This window comes from Lissotriton helveticus, chromosome 2_1 (assembly GCF_964261635.1).
Source record: "Lissotriton helveticus chromosome 2_1, aLisHel1.1, whole genome shotgun sequence".
In the NCBI taxonomy this organism is placed as follows: Eukaryota; Metazoa; Chordata; class Amphibia; order Caudata; family Salamandridae; genus Lissotriton; species Lissotriton helveticus.
Window position 1 is genome coordinate 201,715,464 of NC_136059.1, and position 19,563 is coordinate 201,735,026.

At 44.1% G+C, this 19,563-nt stretch overlaps 1 protein-coding gene across 1 annotated transcript in view; it reads left to right on the plus strand.

Annotated features, from left to right (window-relative positions):
• The window catches only part of AQP3 (aquaporin 3 (Gill blood group)), a 57,292-nt gene extending 40,550 nt beyond the window's left edge, over window positions 1-16,742 (plus strand). The window contains exons 2-6 of the mRNA XM_078674726.1: window positions 429-555; window positions 2,784-2,921; window positions 4,349-4,467; window positions 6,987-7,204; window positions 14,730-16,742. Coding sequence (XP_078530852.1) covers window positions 429-555; window positions 2,784-2,921; window positions 4,349-4,467; window positions 6,987-7,204; window positions 14,730-14,898 — 771 coding nt within the window. The 3' untranslated portion in view covers window positions 14,899-16,742. The remainder of the gene's footprint in view (window positions 1-428; window positions 556-2,783; window positions 2,922-4,348; window positions 4,468-6,986; window positions 7,205-14,729) is intronic.
• The last annotated feature ends 2,821 nt before the right edge of the window (window positions 16,743-19,563 follow it).

Consider the following 19,563-nt stretch of genomic DNA (forward strand, 5'->3'; position numbering starts at 1 on the left):
TCCGTCTTCCATCATAATCAGGCCCTAAATTTGCTAAGAATGAAAGATCCGCCAATTTCTCGAGGAAATTCTGAATCCAGGAGAATCTCTTGGCGCAACTTTATGTACCAGACTCTCTCTGTGGCAGAAGAGATTCCGCTGGTGGATTATCGTCCCACATAAGCACTTTATCCAGAAAGCAGTAGACTTTCCATTGCCACAAAACTATAAATCAGGTCCAAATAGATTGATTCAGGATGGTTACAGCGGCCTCAAGGCGCTAAGAAAATGTCCCTGGGTCATCCTTTGTAAAGTCATCTGCCCCCCTGGAGTATTGAGGGGAGTGCGCCAACATGCATCCGTTCATAGCTGCACATGCTCCTTTTTTGAACAAGCAATGGGCTTCTGGGCGCTTTCTAACCCTCTTCCTCTCTCCCTTTGCCTTCCAGATGTTCGGCTGCGGGTCAGTGGCGCAGGTGGTGCTCAGCAAGGGCTCTCACGGGCAGTTTCTGACGGTGAACATGGCCTTCGGCTTCGCGGTCACGCTTGGGATCCTGATCTCAGGGCAGATATCAGGTGCGTGGGGTGCCCTCATATATGTTTAAGTATCTGTGCCTACGTGCCCTCTTACATGTTAAAGTATCTGCGCCCACATGCCCTCATACATGTTAAAGTATCTGCACCCACGTGCCCTCATACATCTTAAAGTATCTGCGCCCACGTGCCTTCATACATGTTCAAGTATCTGCGCCCACTTGTCCTCATACATGTTAAAGTATCTGCACCCACGTGCCCACATACATGTTAAAGTATCTGCGCCCACGTGCCCTCATATATATTTAAGTATCTGTGCCCACGTGGCACGATAAACAATTAGATATCTCAAATATGTGATAATTCCGCTTCTAAGCACTGCAGAATGCACTATGTGCATTAAAAAAAATCAAAGAGTATGTTTTTAACGTTTTAATAACACTGTGGACAATTATTCAGTATGCTAATTGATGCGCGCCGTTTGGATGGCATTATTGACTGGCATTGCACACTGAAGTGTGCCAGATTCCGCCTCAGGGTCTGTAGGTCTGGAGTTGGTGATAAAGACAACTCTGCAAAATCGTTGAATGCCAGCCCCAGAGAGCACCAAGGGAGGAAGGTTAAACAAGCAAGGCCATTAACAGATAAAGGGCCAGATGTATCAAAGGGCTCTAACCATTCTGTGTCTAGGGAACATGTGTTCATACATTTGGCCCAATTATTTATTTTACAACATAAATTCGAATGAGTATTGCCCAGAGAATGGTTAGTTTTACCGGATATTCTGAGGGGTACCTTGTGGAGTATTGCTACACTGTGTCTGGCACAGAACCCAGGAGTATTATTTCTCCCCAGCAGCAAATCATGTGTTTGCCAATAAGATAATAACACGGAATACGTTGGTATCTGGCCTTGATGGGGTGAGGACCCCTGTACCCATCGACCCCCCAAAGCAGCCCCCTGTCTGTTAGCCCACAAGTGAGCCCCTTATGGGCAGCCATTTCCTTAGTGTCTACAACATTTATCGTTGGAACATATCGGGGTGCAATGGGCGAAGCAGATAACAGAGTACCCCCATTAAGAGTTAGTCAAATCTCCAACATCAACCTGACAGAGTGAGACAGCCCCCCCCATCAACATCATCCTGAAAGAGGAACACCCCCCCCATTTTCTTTCTGACAACATTAGACAGGTGGCCCCAACCCCAGCTTGACAGAGAAACGCACATCCTGCCAATATCAGGTTATTAAGATAGATTTATTAAGTTAAGACAACAGAGCAGTAAAACCTCACAGCTGACCAGACATCTTCTCCCTTTACAGATAAAACACAAATGAAAGACTCAGACACATAGTAGAGTTAAAGCATGGAAAAACACAAAGAAGAAAACATATAACACTTAGGAGGTCAGCAACCTCACGAACTTCCAGAACACGAAGGAAGAAAATCAGGATCACGATGAGAACCCACCCTCGTCGCCAAAATGTTGTAAGTAGATTAGGTAGGCAGCAGAACACGTCTTCAGGTTATTAAGATAGATTTATTAAGTTAAGACAACAGAGCAGTAAAACCTCACAGCTGACCAGACATCAACTGCCAAGGCTGGAATCTCTACATCACAGATCAACACTTTTAGGTAGTATGAGAGACTGGTAGGGTAAGAACACTAAGAAAGAACTACAGACACCAAGTAGCCATATTGAAGAAAGTATAAATATACAACAAGCCACAAGCCCCCTCAACTTCAGCATGGCAGAGTGACACCACTCACCCAACAGCATCCAGCAGAGTGAATAGGTGCATCCTGCCTGTGCGGGCTATACGTCATTCCTTCCAGGAGCACTGTTCATGTGCTCTCTGCAGGGTTTAAAAATTCATTCCCACTGTACAGGACTGTGATGTATTCCAATTCATCCATCCATGCACTCTCTTTTTCAAACGTTCACCCATGCACTCATCCATTAACAATGCTTTCACTAACTCATCCATCCATTCATGCATTCACTCCTCCTGCCAGCCATTCACCCTTTCTCAGATTCAGACACACTTCAAAACCACCACAGAGCAAAACTCGACAATCAGTTCTAGGTATTGTATAGCCAGACCTACTGACTTTACCAGTGCTTGTTTTATATAATGCTTCCTATCAAATCGCTGCCGTTTCCAAGCACTGTAAAGAACATTGGTACCCAGCACAAACTCCAGTAACAGCAGATTTCTACGTTGTAAGTTTTTGGCGCAATGCCTCACCGTGTCGCTCTGTTTCGCAGGGGGCCACCTGAACCCAGCAGTGACGTTTGCTTTATGCTTCCTGGCACGAGAGCCGTGGATCAAGTTCCCCGTGTACACGTTGGCACAAACTCTCGGCGCTTTTCTTGGCGCTGGCGTAGTCTTTGGCTTGTATTACGGTAAGTGGGGGAGGTGCAAGATGTGTTGTTATTGTCCTTTGGCTTATAAAAAGTTTTCACTTCATGACACCGACCAAGCTAAGCAGAGAGCCCATAATCACGAATCAAACACAACTGTGTCTTAATTCACATTCGATGTCTTTGCAACGACTCCCCTGCACAGAGGTCCTCGTCATCTTAACCACAGGGCTTTACTGACATCGCCCGGTCACTAATCACAACCTACACCCCTCCCCTAACTCTCACCCCATGTTTTTGTATTATCCTCTAGCCATAATTCCTTGTCTAGTGCTAAACAGTTGTATCCCTTTCCCTGTCATCTAACCCTAATGCTAACCCTATGCAAAACCCTTCCATTTTCCTAACCATTACACTTAACTCTTACCGTAAACCTTAACCGAACGCTGACCCTTCCTGACCCTAAACCTAATTCCTAGCCTTACCTTACCTCAAACCTTACATGTTTACAGCTATGGGCCATATTCATGAGGTCAGTTGCACCATGCAACGTGGTGCATTCACCATACAACTAAAAAATTAGATTTATGTAGCCTCGTAGAGCCACACTGCTTGGCCCTGAGTGGGATGTATGTCGTTACAACGCATTCTTTTACAATGCATGCCTTTACGACGCAAGTTTTACAATGCAAGTCGTTACAACGACTTGCGTTGGGGGGCGCTGGATAGTGAATAGTTTAATTTACTATTCCAACTCCAGTCCCCGTGGATAGTAGGGAAGGTGTTGGACAGTAAATTAAAACTATTCCCTATCCTAGAGCGCCCCTGCGCAAGTCGTTGTAAAAGTTGGTTGTAATGGTTGCGTCGTAAAGGTACTTCGTTGTAAAAGTTGCGTTGTAAACGCTGTTCCCCCCCTGAGTGACTTCATAAATCTGGAGTAACGCAGAAGGTGTGTCCCCCCTCTCCCCCCCGAAGCTAGCATCATCTTCAATACCAGCTGCATCACATACAAGGTCAGCAGAAACAGCACCACTGAATATATGGCCAAGAAATGTACCAGCTCAAGCAGACAGCGCCACTCTAGAAGTCAGGGTATTACCAAAATGGAAGCAAAAATCTGCAGAATAGAGGAAAACAGACCCTCCCCATCTATGCTATCCAGATCTGGGACAACATCTCCGTCAACTTGAGAACTATATGATAAGCATCACCGCCCATGATCGTTCTTCCTCCTTGTAAACAATCGTATTTTATCCCAGGGCTCCCACCCATGCTCCACAATCACCCGCTCTCTAGTTAGGTTCACCCGCCACAGATCTCCAGACATAAAGACACACGTAGAGTTGGGCCGCACAATCCATGCCCGTAGGGGTCCATTTCTTGGAGTCTCCATTAACTTTGCTGTTGAATTGGGAAGTCCACATGTGGCAGATGGAACATTTCTGACATGAGTTCTGTTTAAATTGCAGATGCTATTTGGGCCTTTGCTGGTGAGCAGCTCATTGTCACAGGGGAAAATGGTACAGCTGGAATATTCGCGACCTACCCGACGGAGCACCTGACACTCCTCAACGGGTTCTTTGACCAGGTGAGGTTGGAATAAATACACTGGTGTAACACGAGAGTCCTCTGAACTTTGTGAGGCAGCTTCTCAGACAACAGGCCACCATTTATGTCCCTCTCCATTCTAAAAAAAAAAAACAGCAACAAGACTGTATAGGTAAAGCATGTTTATTACGTCATGAATAAAATTCAGATTTGAGGCTTCCCAAGGCTGAGGGTGTGAATGGCTGGTGATTGCCTGTCCCACAGTTTTGGATCCTAAGCGAGAAGTCAGGTCAGCTAGGTTCTCATTAGCTGTGGCCTCTTAATTCCAGTGAGGCCATTAATAATGCCTACATGTCCCATCAGTATTATTTGACCCGCAAGAACATCACGGATCTCCTAACTTTCACTTGGAGATTTTGCGTGCTGAAAACAGCGGACGTTTCTGGGTGAGTCTGGCCTAAAATGAGGAATTACGGGGATATCCGATTCAGAATTAGAGAGTCTACCGGTAATGCCTCCTATTTAGTGGACCCTAAGAGTCCCACTAATACCGGGATGGATTTTCTCCACTTCAGGAGCAACAGGTTCCCATCCAGTGTGGTGACTCTGGAGAGGGGAAAATCCAGTCCACTTACCAGATCACTCATAATGAGGGCTTAAAAGGGGAAGGGTAATCAACAACCTCCTATGAAAGCTGACATTGGCTCAGACAATCAGGATGTTCACAGAGCTAGCATCAATGACTTCCTGTTGGGCAGGGCACAAGTCCTAAAAAAAGAAGTGGGGGACGCTGACGTCACGACAGGAAGTGACATCACGAACAGTGGCTTGCACCATCAAACTCATTGTCTCCCCTCACTCACCCCTTAGATGTGATTGCATCAGAGAAGCCAGCGCGTTAGCAGCGTTCTGAATCAGCTCCGATCTCGCCCCAGAGAGGCCAAAGAGTGAATGTGTGGCACCTTTTGCTCCAGTTATCGAGGTCCCGGTAAAATAAGTGGGGGGACGCCGTCCACCCGCGTGGTACCCCGACTCGAGCCCTGCTGTTGGATGTGTAAAAGCTAAATTTAGTGAGTGTGAAGTAAGAACTCAAATCAGAGTGGCACACATGTTCTTTTAGCTCCCTGGATTAGGAGGAGGGTGCTAGTTAACACTTTCGAGAGGAACATATGACTGGTAGCTCCCATCTTACCAAGCATGCCTTCTCCAGCCTCAGTATATCTAGCAGTAATCTTTCTATCATGAATGCAGAGGACATGCGTTTCCACTTCCGGGTCACATGGACTGCATAATGGAAGCAAGAGAGGGGGCCTTTGTAGTGCTTCCACTGTTATTAAAAAAATCTGATACTGCCTAACTCAAGAGTTCACACAACACCCAAGAAATGTCCTGTAAGCCAATGAGAAATGAAAAGGAAATTCCAGATTTTATTTTAACACCAACACATTCGATCTTGAAAGTGTTTTGTATTATATGTAACTTTCTCAGCACTGTGGAGTACTCTTGAAAGATCCCTAATGTGAAATAATTTATAATCTGAAGAAATGTAAGAGTAATTGCAGAGAAGGTAAGCTGTGCTGTTATAAGTGGTGGGGGCAGTACAGGAAAGGCCCCCTCTCCTGCAGTTTCAGACAAAGAGATACCTTCGAGCAGTCACGCCCAGGAGCCGCACCATTGATATCTCTGCAGCTTCCACGTCTGACGTTTTAACCGCACCTCACCCTTCTCACTACCGCGCTTTTTCAGAGGCGCATTTTAAAGATGTTTTGAACCAGTTCCACTTTTTAGTGTCACTTTTATGAATGAAAGGAGAGTGCATGTAGTGAAAGGAAACAGCGAATGTGACTTCGCAGCACTCCAACAGCACTTGGAACGGTATAGGAGGAAAATCTTTCCTCTTCTCCCTGTGATGAAACTTTGTTTCAACATGGCAGTATTTGGGTTTCTTTTAATCCACCTTCCAACAGGTGACAGAAGGGTACAGGTGTGCGCCTTCTGCCCATCTCAATCAAGAATCCGTCCACATCAACAAATGATCATTGCTGGTGACCCTTCAGTGAGGGGTGTCCAACGCCCTCTAGACGTCCTTGAGACGCCCCTAGTGCAGGCCTCAATGTCTGCCTTTACCTTGTCATTGAAACCCAGTCCCTGAACTGATGGAACCTGCCATAGGAATCCATAGCGTGTAAAATAAGACACACCAGCCAGTGTTAGCCGCCATTCATACGGCCTGTCTTCTTGACGCCTTTATCTGGCCGACCTTGTGATAACCTTGAGCAGCATTCTTCAGAGAGCCACATTCACGCCCTGATAAACCGACTTACTGAACACGTGAACTTGTGTCACGGTCTCCATGTCTGCTCCCTTCTGGCATTTCAATACAGTCTTTGTCCTGGAAAGCCCATCTCAGGTCTTGCTGTCGTGTTCGGCCGGGGTTGGTCTTGCAGGCTACTCCACACTAGGTAACAGTAGGAAGTAGTTTGTGTGAGATGATAAGTGTTAGTGGTGTTGATATGTGCGTACACACTTGTTTCTCACCCCCCTTTTTCTTCTTCGCAGTTCATTGGCACCGCAGCCCTGGTCGTCTGTGTCCTCGCCATCGTTGACCCGAACAATAACCCCATCCCCCAGGGTCTGGAGGCGTTCACAGTGGGGTTCGTGGTCCTCGTAATTGGACTCTCCATGGGCTTCAACTCTGGTTATGCTGTCAACCCGGCCAGGGACTTTGGGCCACGCCTGTTCACTGCCATCGCTGGTTGGGGCACCGAAGTTTTCTCGTAAGTGTGAACCGTACCATATCTTTGGCTTTACTTTGCATGTATTTCTTGATGAGCCTTTTGGTGACAAATGTTCTACAGTAGACAATCAAGCGGAATGTTTGCAGAGTAAAGGAAGGAGTAATATTAAACGAGAAAACTGAGGCGAATTATCCTGGTAGTTGGGCTATACCTGGCAATACATTCAACTGTAGTAAGGATTAGGGGGATTAGGAACGGTTAGTGCATTAGTGGTCATGATTGGAAGGCCATGGGGTGCTCATGTGTGCAGGAGATGCTACTAGAGGACCATCATGAAGGTGTTTAGTTTGAGAATATGAATGCATAGTGATGAATGATCAATCAATCAATCAATCAGGGACTTATAAAGTACGACTACTCACCCGAGAGGGTCTCAAGGCGCTGATCAGTCAATCCAAGTGAGTGGAGAAGGAAATAAGAATGATCTGGGTATGGTGAGGCGTTGCTGGATGTTATGTTATGGGGTATTTACAAAGCGTATAGCAATGCCAAAGAGCTTTCTAACGCTAGTATAACAGAACAACGCAAGTCTGGCTAGGTTAAAATAGCCAAGTATTCACATGCTTCTGAAGGCCCTCCATTCAGATACAGACTCTTAACCTGGGGGGACCATAGGGGGCAGTGAGTTCCACAGTTCAGGCCCCACAAATTTGAAGGAGCATCCTCCTTGTATTAATAACTTGTGGTATCACCACTAAGTTCTGATTACATGAGCGAAGAGGAGGCTTGGGCAAATATGGAAGCTCTCAATTCTTTAGATGTAGGATGTGTAGTGACAGAGTGAGGATGTAGGGGTTGCTAGCATGTGTAAATGTAAATATAAATGTAATAGTACTTGCATAAAGCACGAATCGACTCATGAGGGTATCTTGGTGCTTGTACGCATACCGCTGTGGAACTCTTCCTGGCTTTTTCCTGTGAGGTGCCCACTCCTGGGCCCCCCCAAGGTGAAGCCAGGCATCCTAGCGTTGTTGGGGCCGTTGTGGAGATTAAGCAAGCTATTGCCCAGAATTGGAGAGTGGGACCCATGATTAGAATAGGCACCGAGGCGAGAATTATCAGGTCCGAGGAAATTGAGCCTAAGACCCGCCGAGGTGGGAATTGAACCCTGGTCCCGGGCTAGACCTCTGCATCAGGGTCTGCCGCTCTAACCATTGAGCCACACTTCTCCACCATAGTCTGTGCATAGTTATGTATCTGGTAGAAATTTCTAAAAAGCTCAGTTTTCACCTGGAGTGACAATGTGAGACTGGGTTCGCGTCTTGATTCAGGCAAGTAGAAGTGGGTGAAAGGTGATATTTAAGGTTAGGAACAGGAGTGAGGATTGTGGGGCCAGAAGTGACTTTTACACCAGCGGTGTTTATACAAGGGCTTTGATGAGGGTTGAAACGGATTGGAAGGGAAGGTTGTGGCGAATCCTTCTAGGACCGAGAAGGTGGGCGTGATTACACGAATGCTTCCGGTAATATAGGTGATGATTTGTATTTTACTTTCTAATCATTTTCCATGTAATCAGCAGAGGGAGAGGGGAGGATGGTTATGATTTTGTATCTAAAGGAACTCCTGAGTTCCTGCAGTATTGTGATGTGACATAATAGACACTGGACAAACAGCTGCCCTGGCCACAGACCTCCAAATCCCAAAGATAACTGCTAAATCATCCACTTTCCCTTGACTTGGGGATTGGACAGTGTTTTAGGCTTGTGGAGTGAACATGGTCATGACTGCCTCAGTGAACAAATTGGTTCCTTAGCAGTTGAGAGGCTATTTTTAATTTGTATGTCACTAGACATATTGTTTTTATCAGGTTCTTAAATAATTTGAACAAACTGCAGACACATTTTTTATGTCAACTTACCCAGATCTCTCACGGGAATTACATTTCTGAGTAGAAAATGTTACTTTATGTTTCGAGTAAAGGGGGTGCCAACTATTTTTTTAGTTCAAGAAAATTGCAAAATGCAAAAACAGGTCAAGAATAAAGCATTAAATAACAAATAAGTCTGAAATTAAAATTCATTAAATGAAGACAATGCTAAATGGGTGTACGGGTATTAAGAGCTGATCAGATAATACACAATGGTTAAAAACTATAAACAATACAAAAATGAGGAGATAAAATGAAGTAAGGAAAATATGGGGAACAAGTAGGGTGATTAAAGGGGTGCCAACTATTCTCATGCTTTAGGTGACCTTTCAGCCCTTATCTACTGCTTGACTTAGATTGTCAGCCTTGGACACTCCTTGACACTGAATTTCATAAAAGAAGATTGCCGAACAATGGGTGAAGTCAACCCAAAGGAGCATGAATAGATGTCACCCAAAGAGTTGGCAAGCCTTGGGTCTCACGCTAGGTGAGAAGCCTCGTCAGCTGCTGTTTAACATGATTTCATTAGCTTCCAGACTCACCTATAATTTGTTGTGCCTCTGTGCACGTACAGGCATGTGCCGGGGCGACACGCAAGCACGGTTTGCGCCCCAGGCTCCCCTTACATAGACTGCGCTTGGTATTTAGACTCTTGCCCAAACTTGTTCAAAGTGAACACATTTGCAATAAAAGAAGTCATAGACCAACTACCAAAAGAAAACACATTTTTGATTATGTAATGGAAAAATGAATTTTGACTGCACCTCACTTTGGTACTCGTCTGACACACAAAAGGGTGTGGCTAAAAATAAGCTCTGTAATGCGTGATGCTTAAATTAATGAAAAAATATATATCTCTTGAAGTTATAGCTCTCTGGGAGAGGCATGAAAAGTCGAACTGAGTTTAATATTCCTGTCTTATTTTACTGTCCTGGCATACTGTATCTTCAGACACTGATTTTGGTGCCACAGAGTTGAGCTAGAATTTCGAGGTATACACATATCGAGGACAAAATATTGAATCCAAAATATAGAAAAGTAAGTATACGTTTTCTGAACCTAATTTCAGATATATGTCCTGTGACAATATCTATATGTCATCATGGTACGTAAACGTGGAGTTAGGAATAGTAAATTTACACTGTGCACTTACCTTTCAATAGTTTTAACTTTGATACTTTGTCCATAATATATATTTTTTATAGTTATAGCCTCAATGTTCAGCACTCACTGATCACAGGTTTTTAGAAAGTGATAATGGTTCTAATAGAGGTTGGGAGTTCATAACTTAAGATTTTGACATATAGTGCCTCCTCACAAATGATCTTACTAGTGATGCCGTCACGTGCCATCAGTTTGGGGTACTGTGCATCTCATCACAAAACTGTGTAATTTTAGCATTTTTAGGTTTAGAATTGTAGCCATAACGTCCCTTCAGATGATTTGCTATGGGGAAATATGCTTTTTTTTTTATGGTTCCAGTAAAGCAGAACCTCCATTTCCCAAAGTGTTTTTTGTTGAATTTCTTGTGTTTGAAAGCATAAACATTGGCTCACATTCTTTCTACCCACAGGAGGCAGCCTGTAGCCTTAATCAATGGCCAGTCCCTATTACTCATGCCTGCAGTGCCACTGGTTACACGACATGTCCTTCGGCCTATGTGCCCTGCAGTCTTGTCCGTGGTACTCAGTGTACATGGCCATCACCGGGGGCTCGTAGTTGGGGATGCCATTTGTCAATGCTCTGTGTCTTTCAACATTGCTTGAAGTACTCATTGGGCACAAGGCAAGCTCTATAGCCATTACAGTGCCCTCTAAGCACTGGGCACATGGCCTAGTCATTGGCTATGCCCTACGCTGTGTGGCCTTCTTGTAGTAGCCACCAGGCATGGCCAATGTTTATGTCCAGCTGACACTGGCTGCAGAACACTACTTTTGGTGAAGACTTCTCTCCTAATACTAACTAGGCATGGCCTATATCTGTACCTGACACGATTTGCGGGCACTAGAACAAATCCCGGTGGGATTTCGCCAAGTGGGCGGTTGTGGCAGGTCATGGCTGTTCGCGTTGTGAAAGCTGCCATTCGAGCAGAGAATCTACTCGAGCGGCAGAAAGAAGCAGCGCACACTGACATGCCACGCATTGCAGTTCGCGCTGATTTTACAATGCGGACCAAGGTCCTGGTGCTACAAATCAGAGCAAGCAGCGTAACGTACTGAATTCTGCTCACGGAACCTCATGGAATCTCATAGTTTTTTAAAAACTCTCCTACATTCTAATGTGTGAAACTCTGCGAGTTCTGCCCGCCCATATCAGTTTCACTAAAGGGTCCAAAAATGTCCACGTTCTTGCTGTTAGGTCCCAAAAAAACTCCTCATAGCTAACTTTATAGTCATAAAATCTTGGAGAAAAAAGTACTCAATTCCTTTTGCCGCAAGCTGTATTTTTCAGAGAAAGTTGGACTAGTGTATAAATATTAGAGAACCAGGTATTGACTTCTTCAGATGGTGACCTGAGCATAAAATAATGAAGACTTTATTTTAGCCAATCGGGAAATGAGTTATTTTGTGTCAATCAGATTGCACGCTTTGTCACTCATTCAACTTCTGCCGTGGACATCACCGTGAGGGACTCATCCATCATTATGTCCCTTACACTTTATCCTTTTTTAGTTAGCATTTAGAAAACACTGGACTACTTTTCACCAACAAAAAACACAATTCAGTGTTGATTAACGCACTAACTTCTGGCCCAAATTTGGTAATGATTCTTGATCAAAAATTCTTAAGTAAATTTGAATAACAGGCACACAATTTCTTGTACCTCTAGCTCTTTTTTTACCCCTTGATCAATTATACAAAACTTTCCAAAATCAAATTCACATACAGAATTATGAAATAGACTATAGTTTTAAGCTTTAAAACAGCTTTCTTATATTAATATGACTGAACAATAATATTTAAATATAGAAATAGTATAGAAATATAGAATATATAAGAATGCTGAGGCAAGAACAACGCAGTCCTTAAATCAGATTTTCCAGGCCACGCAAGGCCACCTTGATTGACCCTGCAGTGCTTGGTAAATATGGACTAACGCAAGGCGGCGCAAGTCGCTGCCTAGCTTCACGCTGCCCCGGTGAGGCATTACATGGTTGGAGAGTGGGAGTCTCCATGTGTCCACTCATGTATTTTGGCGCATTCCTGTTTTACCAAGACAAGTAAAACTGGAAATGCATCCAAACTGTACGCCTTCCCAAATATCTTTAGTTCTCCTCGTTTTTACTCTTTCCAAGTGTGTTGCATTTTGCATTAGAGAGTGGGAAACACCTCTAAGGATTGTTCTTGTGCTGGATGATGTCCCTTCCTGCAAAAAACACAATCCTGCCTGCAACACAGGCACCATCCATCAAGGCAGAAGGGTGCCTGCATTGGCGCTAGGCAGCACATAGCGCCAGTGTAGTGATGAGGCAGGAATAAGCCAATTACTATAGCCTTATAGCCCTCCGTAGAGGGCTATACCGGCTATTAAAGGCCCTCTCCAGCGTTAAAGGCCCTCTCCTTCGGCTCGGGCCTTTAACAAGGGAGAGGGACTTTAATAGCCGGTATAGCCCAACTACGAAGGGCTATAAGGCTATTAGAAAATTCTGCCACTAGAGGGCAGAATGTTCTAACAAAAAAGAACAAAGCCTTATGGGGGCATGAGGGGATTGGAATCCCCTCAGGGTCCCTGAAGCCTTTGTTCACAGCCAGAGCTGTGAACAAAAACATTGGAATGTTGGAGCTCCAGTCTTATACCAGCCACTATAAGCCCAGAGCACTCCATTGTTTTCAATGGAGCTCCCAACATTCCAATGTTCTAATAGTAAATATGGCATATTCAAATATTGATCATTCTGGTTCTACACATCTGTGATGCACCAGTAGAAACGTAAGTTGGGAATATTGGGAAGACTATAGGGTCAAGACCATGAGGCTAGGGGTATAGATAACATGTCATAGCGAAGGACAAACTCAGTGTTCAGCGACTGTTGGCTCCAGCGAATGGACATGCCCGATAGACTCTGAGGGCAGAGGTGCAAGGCATAAGGCATGGCTGCTGAAGACCATGCTATTTATTTGCCCAGTGGCCTCTGCTGGTGGGTGCTATTGTATATCACAGTTAAAGGGATGTTCAAATGGTTGATAAGATTGCAAAGTAAATTATATGATAAAAACATAAAAAATACTTTAAAACGGACTATTGAGCGTTGTTATGATTAGGAAAAGCAACCTAGAAATATTCAGTCAGTATACCCCCATGCACCGCTTATGACCTCTCACACAGCACCATAAATTGCATCAGCAATGACATCACTGGAGACATACACGATGTGTCCAATAACATCATTTTTGCCAGATTTATTATATGCACCTAAAACTAAAAGCCTGACATTCCGCAGACAGTTAACAAACATCCTTAAAAGTATTCTACAGAGAAAAAGTAAACAGACATCTAAAGAGTTATTGAATGAACAGGGGAGGCTGCAATGCCACTGAAAATTGACAAATGTCTTTCCAGTTGCTACACGTAGGGAAACGGGAGCAATCTACAGACACCCCTACATGTATTTGCAATCAACAGAAATGTGCTTCATCAGCAGCTAATTGATATAGATAATTGATATAGCTAATGTAGGGCCAATTAAGGCGTTCACAAACCATAAATGTCACAATAGCTGCAGAAAATACACAATTTATTCTACAAAAAGGTCCCGGGCGTCTTGCCATGCTCCCTTAAAAGTGATGCATTATTTCAGAATAGTACCATATTACATCCAAAGCATATCCATCATTTGTTTAGGATGTACCATCATATTAGAAAGCATAAGCATAAGTACTCATGTAATTCATAATGCTGATCTTAATTGTTAAAACTCTGGAGAATTTCAGCCTTTAGCCCACATATAAGAAATGTAGTAACCTGTTAAATGTGAGTAATACTGCAGATTTTCCTCTCCATATACAAGCTACAAGGACATTGTATAAACCTTAGTGGTACTTAAGCCTTCATTCTTCTTATCAAGCCCGAGGATATCTATCAACTCCCTCTGGTGCAGCAATATATAATCCCTGCAAGGACTTCTGGTTGTTGTATGTGGAGCTGCAGATATTACCATCATGTCACATAATTTGATCAGACATCAGGGATTGTATCTATAATGTTAAAGCCCACAATAAGTGGGGTGCCACAAACGATGTACATTATAGCCAAAGTGTGAGGTTACGAGCAGTTAACTGGGGAGCGATATGGTTTCATAGCTAACTGTAACTGGTGAATGTCACCTTGTGCTAAGCTTTGCATCATAAACTTACTATACACTTAACTGAAGTTGTATATTTTTTTGTAAACTTATTTCCTAACAGTATATGACCTCAGTAAGGAGCCAGCCATAATGTATCTTTAACAAAGTTATTTATGTGACTTCAAGACTATGTATATTTTTCTTACTGACCCTAAATATTCTTAGTGCCAACATTTACCAATTGATTTTTGATTACATCAACTCTACTGATCTTTACTGTAGTTTGCTCCTAATGGAAAACATGTAACCAGATAGATTGAAATGTCTCAGTTTAACTTTTGTTTTTCCTACAGGGCCGGCGGACAATGGTGGTGGGTTCCAATTGTGTCCCCCTTACTTGGATCGCTTGCCGGCATTTTGGTCTACCAGCTGATGATCGGGTTCCACCTTCAGCCTAAGCCTGAATCCACCGAGCAGGAAAATGTCAAGTTGGCCAATGTCAAGCACAAGGAAAGGATCTGAGTGGCCAACAGTTGCCATCTTCTGGACTCTTAATATACACAGCATCACAGCAACCGATGATCAGGAAGACGCTGAATCACAGCTGTGTTCAATGTTGTGGCTTATATTCTAGATTTTTTTCTTAAGCCTGATGCTTCCAAGAACTGTGTGCAATCCTTTTCTTCCAGTCTTCTGTATGACCCACAAAGACACCAGGTCATTTTCTTTTAAAACACAGCATCTGATGTAACTATGCTAGCACTATCTTTGCAATTTCTCTTGTGAAGCTTTGTAGCTTCCTGACTGGCTGTTAGACACACTAGTTATTTATCCTTACTACAGATACAGGCCATGTGTCCCTTCAGGTTGCATAAGAACACCAACTTCAAAATTCCTTTATTTTCCGTGAAAATTCTTGTTAGCTATAAGAGGAAGTTGAGATTCTACCATGTGGCGGACTGTGTGGGACTGACCTCGAAAGCTGATCATAATACGCTGAAAAGCATTGGATTAGATTTTCGAATGGTTTATTACGGATCTGTATCGAGTGATCCTCAGGGGACTTAGCCTTGAAGAGTGACCTAGAAACCCCTTATGACAAATAGTAATCAGCTGCCCATCCAAAGTTCATGGGATTGCTTGACTCTTGCTACTGACTTGGAAGCTCCGTAGCACAGTAGCCACAAGCCAGTGCTAAACCAAGAGGTTTACGTGCGTAATCTAAGCGTATCACTCACAGTGCCTTTATGGTTTCAGCTCTTCCACCACCCTTCATGACTATGGGCCTTACTTAGAGTTTGGCGGGTTGGATACTCCATCGAATGTGATGTATTTCTCGTCCACCGCATTACAAGCCATAGGCTACAATGCACTTGTAATACGGTGGACGGGATATCTGCTATATTTGTGACAGCGCATTCTGTCCGCCAATCTTTAGACAAGGAGCTATATCAGGAAACACTTGACTGACTCATATTTATCGGGATATTGCTTTAGCATCAACCTAGTTAGAAGCACTTGTAGAGTTTTGGCAGCTTTGTAAATAAGGCCGAGTGCCATATTGTATTAAATGCGTAAGACTGACATATTACCTTCGGCACTCGGACCAGCTTGTCTTATTCTGTGAACATTGCATATTCGTGTTTTTTTTACGACAAAAATGGCAGCATACTGCTAGAAATTTGGGATCATAAGTTAGTGACTGGACGCAGAGATGTCTCTCAAGTTATCACAAAGACCCAAGCTTCCGCAGTCTGCGAATCAAGCTACTAGTTGTTGGGACGACTAGCGGGCACTTTGTGCTGCCTGCAGTCTCATGGAGGCTGCTGTGCCTTATTAATAGACAAATTATTCTAGGAACATGTTTATGGTAGGTCTGGGAGCATAGGCTGACTCGCCTGTTATTGGTGACCTAGCTCCCCCAAAATATTGCGAAACCTGCAGAAGTGGTGAATACACCATTTAAGTATTCATTACAGTGGCCGCACCAATGTAAATGCCTTATGGCGTTTTTTGGTCCATAAAGTAATGGGACTGATGATATGGAAATACTACTGCTATGTATGACAGTGACTAGGATCAACATCAAATTGTTTTACGGCATGCTCTCAGGTAGTCGTATTTGTATGTTTCAGCCATTCGTGCCCTCGGCCATCAGCCTGGCTCTGGGAGACAAACTATCAGAGAGCGTGGGACATACATGCTTCAGATAGTCCGGCATCCCTATCAAATAGATATGCTTCAGCTAGTCTGCAGTCGTACAGTAGGTTAATTTTCCATAGGCCTATAAATATTTCAGACAGACTATGGAATATGTTTATTCTTGCCTCATTTTTATAAAAAATAAATTTTATTACAAAAGTGAAGCATTGTTATGATTTCTTGTATCAATCTGAGTGTGTGCAAACCTACCCGAGTCTTACACCCACCACTTGTGTTTTACTTCGTCGTTGTGAAGTGTCCGTTCCATTAAAATTTGCTTTTGTGGAATCTGTATCTACCAAGTTACAAATCTAATCCATTATGGTCCAGTGTTGGGATCTCTTCAATTTGTATTGAGTGCAGTTTTTGTGCAGGGCTCTGGGCGGCCAGTTAGTGAGCCAGGAAGAGAAAAGCAACATGCTAACTTTGGCAGGAAGGAAGTATGAGATCACGGAGTGGCCCTCTGCAGTCTGGCGGATTGACAGCGGCAGCAGGTGCCGATTGGCTGAATATCTGAAGAGGAATGTTTGAGTTGAGAGAACCGTATGAGCGTGTGCTGGAAGACTCCAAGACTTATTTTAGCGAAGCCAGGGGGAGAGATTTCTTCATTAACTGGCTCTAAGTATGTATGGCATATAGATTGATATCCCGAGAGCTGATGGTTTGCAGCAGGTCGGGTGTGAGCCAAAGGCAGGAAGATTGCTCTAGACCCCCCTAGTCCTCAGACCATATTCAAGAAGTGCAAAGGATGATAGTACATTGAAGGGGATCCTGGATCAGCAACCTCTACGTAGCAGTAGATGGGCGAGAAACAACAGTCCATTGCTGGTTGGACTAAAACTCAGTGAGTGCGATAGGGTAAGATCCAGTTGCCTGGCTACTAGCTAAAAGCCAGCCACAGCCTCTCCACATTGGGACCCTAGGCACATCTCTTTTTGGTGGTCCCTCATGGGACACAGGAGTATTAGACCATAATGCTGACTCACAGGATACCTGCTACCCTCTTGCTGCTTGTTATGCATCCTCCAGGAAGTTTAGAGGACACTGGTGGGGTGCAGCTAGGGTAGGGTCACAAAAGATTATAATGAAGATCCTGTGGGAGTGCAAAAGCACAGTTTAAGCACTAAACTATTCAGTGTGATAGATGGGAGTGGCATTGTGATGTGACTGTCCTGGAACACACAAAACAAGAGAAAAGGAAACCCTTAATGCACAATATTGGTAATTGAGCCACTATATACTAATAACCTCTTTTGAATGAATGATTTTTTTAACAACTTTGCAAAAACTCACTGATGACCAAGCCAAGGCAAACCTCTGCAGCACTTCAAATCCACATGTAATCAAGGTCATTCAGGCTCTAGGCCATCCAAGGCCACCTATGGCTAGACCAAGCAACAGAAAAGAGAATACCTGTTCACTGAAAGCGTGTACCAACTCATATAGAAGATCAGTGTTATTGAAAAAAAAGTGGCTTAGTGCTGCCTCGTAAATATGGAGCAGGCTCCTGCGCCACAGAATGACACAAAAAATGATGTTCTGGCGGCACAAGGGGCCCCATAAATGAGGCCCAGAGTCCCTGCGCCGATCATGCTCTAACTGCTCTCTTACTCAACAATGTGGCGAAAATACAGAAAAACAGAAAAAGACTGCTTTTCCATAATTGTCACCCACACAGCACCAATTCATCAATGAACCAACAAACAGTTTAAAACTTGCTGTGAACACTTATTGTGGAAGGCGACAAATATTCAAATGCATAATTGATGACTGCAGGGTATATAATCTGTTAGTAACCTCAACAAATCAACACCTTCAGCCTCAAACCCAAGTGCACAATATAATAGGTCTAGACAGCCGAGAGGAGAGCTGAGGAGTACGTGTCGGATACAACAGGGAGCTTTGACATACAACAACCGACGTTTACCCTCTTGGACGCCGAACATAAATACTTTGGGGCAGATTTATGTTTCCTGGCAGATCCCTGCAAATCAGCAGGGATGCGCCAGGAAAGATGCGTCACGTAAGTTTACCCTTGCGCTCCCACAGATGCACCGCATTTACAATGCGGCGGATCATGGCGCAAGGATAAACAGATGCCTGTCGCATCTGCCGGCGTAAGGTTGGCACAGTGCTGGATTTGCGTCCCGGGCGCGACGCAACTCCAGCACTGTTCCAACCCTGCCTATGTCCAACGTGGTGCATCAAGCCTTAAGCCTGCTTCAAAGAGGCGCAAGGTTTTGACGCAGCAGAATCTTGTAGATTTCACTCAGGCACTTTTCCGAGGTGTTCCTGCTACAGAACGCCCCCCGCCCCCACAACCCCCCTGCGACGGAATGCCCACATGAAACCTGACACAGGTTTCATGTGGCGCAGGGCTTTACAGCGTGAGGCATCTCCCTAGATGCGTCACGTTGTAAATAGGGTGCAACGTGGCCCATGGTTTACGCCACCGCTGCGTCACAGAAGTGACGCAATGGCGGCACAAATGAGGCACAAGGGGCTTGTAAATCTGCCCCTTTTCCTTTCCACTTTGTCGCTGCGTTCTTCCATGAACCACACCTGATCTGGAAGAGGAAACACTCACAAGGGAAAGAGCAACATGCCACAGCCTCTGCAGGATCAGTACAGGCAATACAAAATGGCGGGTTAGAACTTGTGGTTACCAGATCCTTATGACAGTGCACCCCTTCCAAGACTCTCCCCACCGGTTTGGACTTCAAAGGGATTTATTGATCAAACTGTTGTAATAGTAGTAAATTAATATGACTGATAGGTTCCAGGACCTTTCCTCTGAGCCATATTCCTTTCAATACACTAAATACAACAGTTTTCCCTTACATCTTTTACAGTGTAATATTTGATGAAACTCAAATTCTGGGTGTCCCTGTATGACCAAAGGTGGGGTGCTTATTCTAACTGTGTTCCTTCTTAACTAAAGAGAAATGAAAACATGACTGGATTCCCATATTGGAAGGAAGTTTA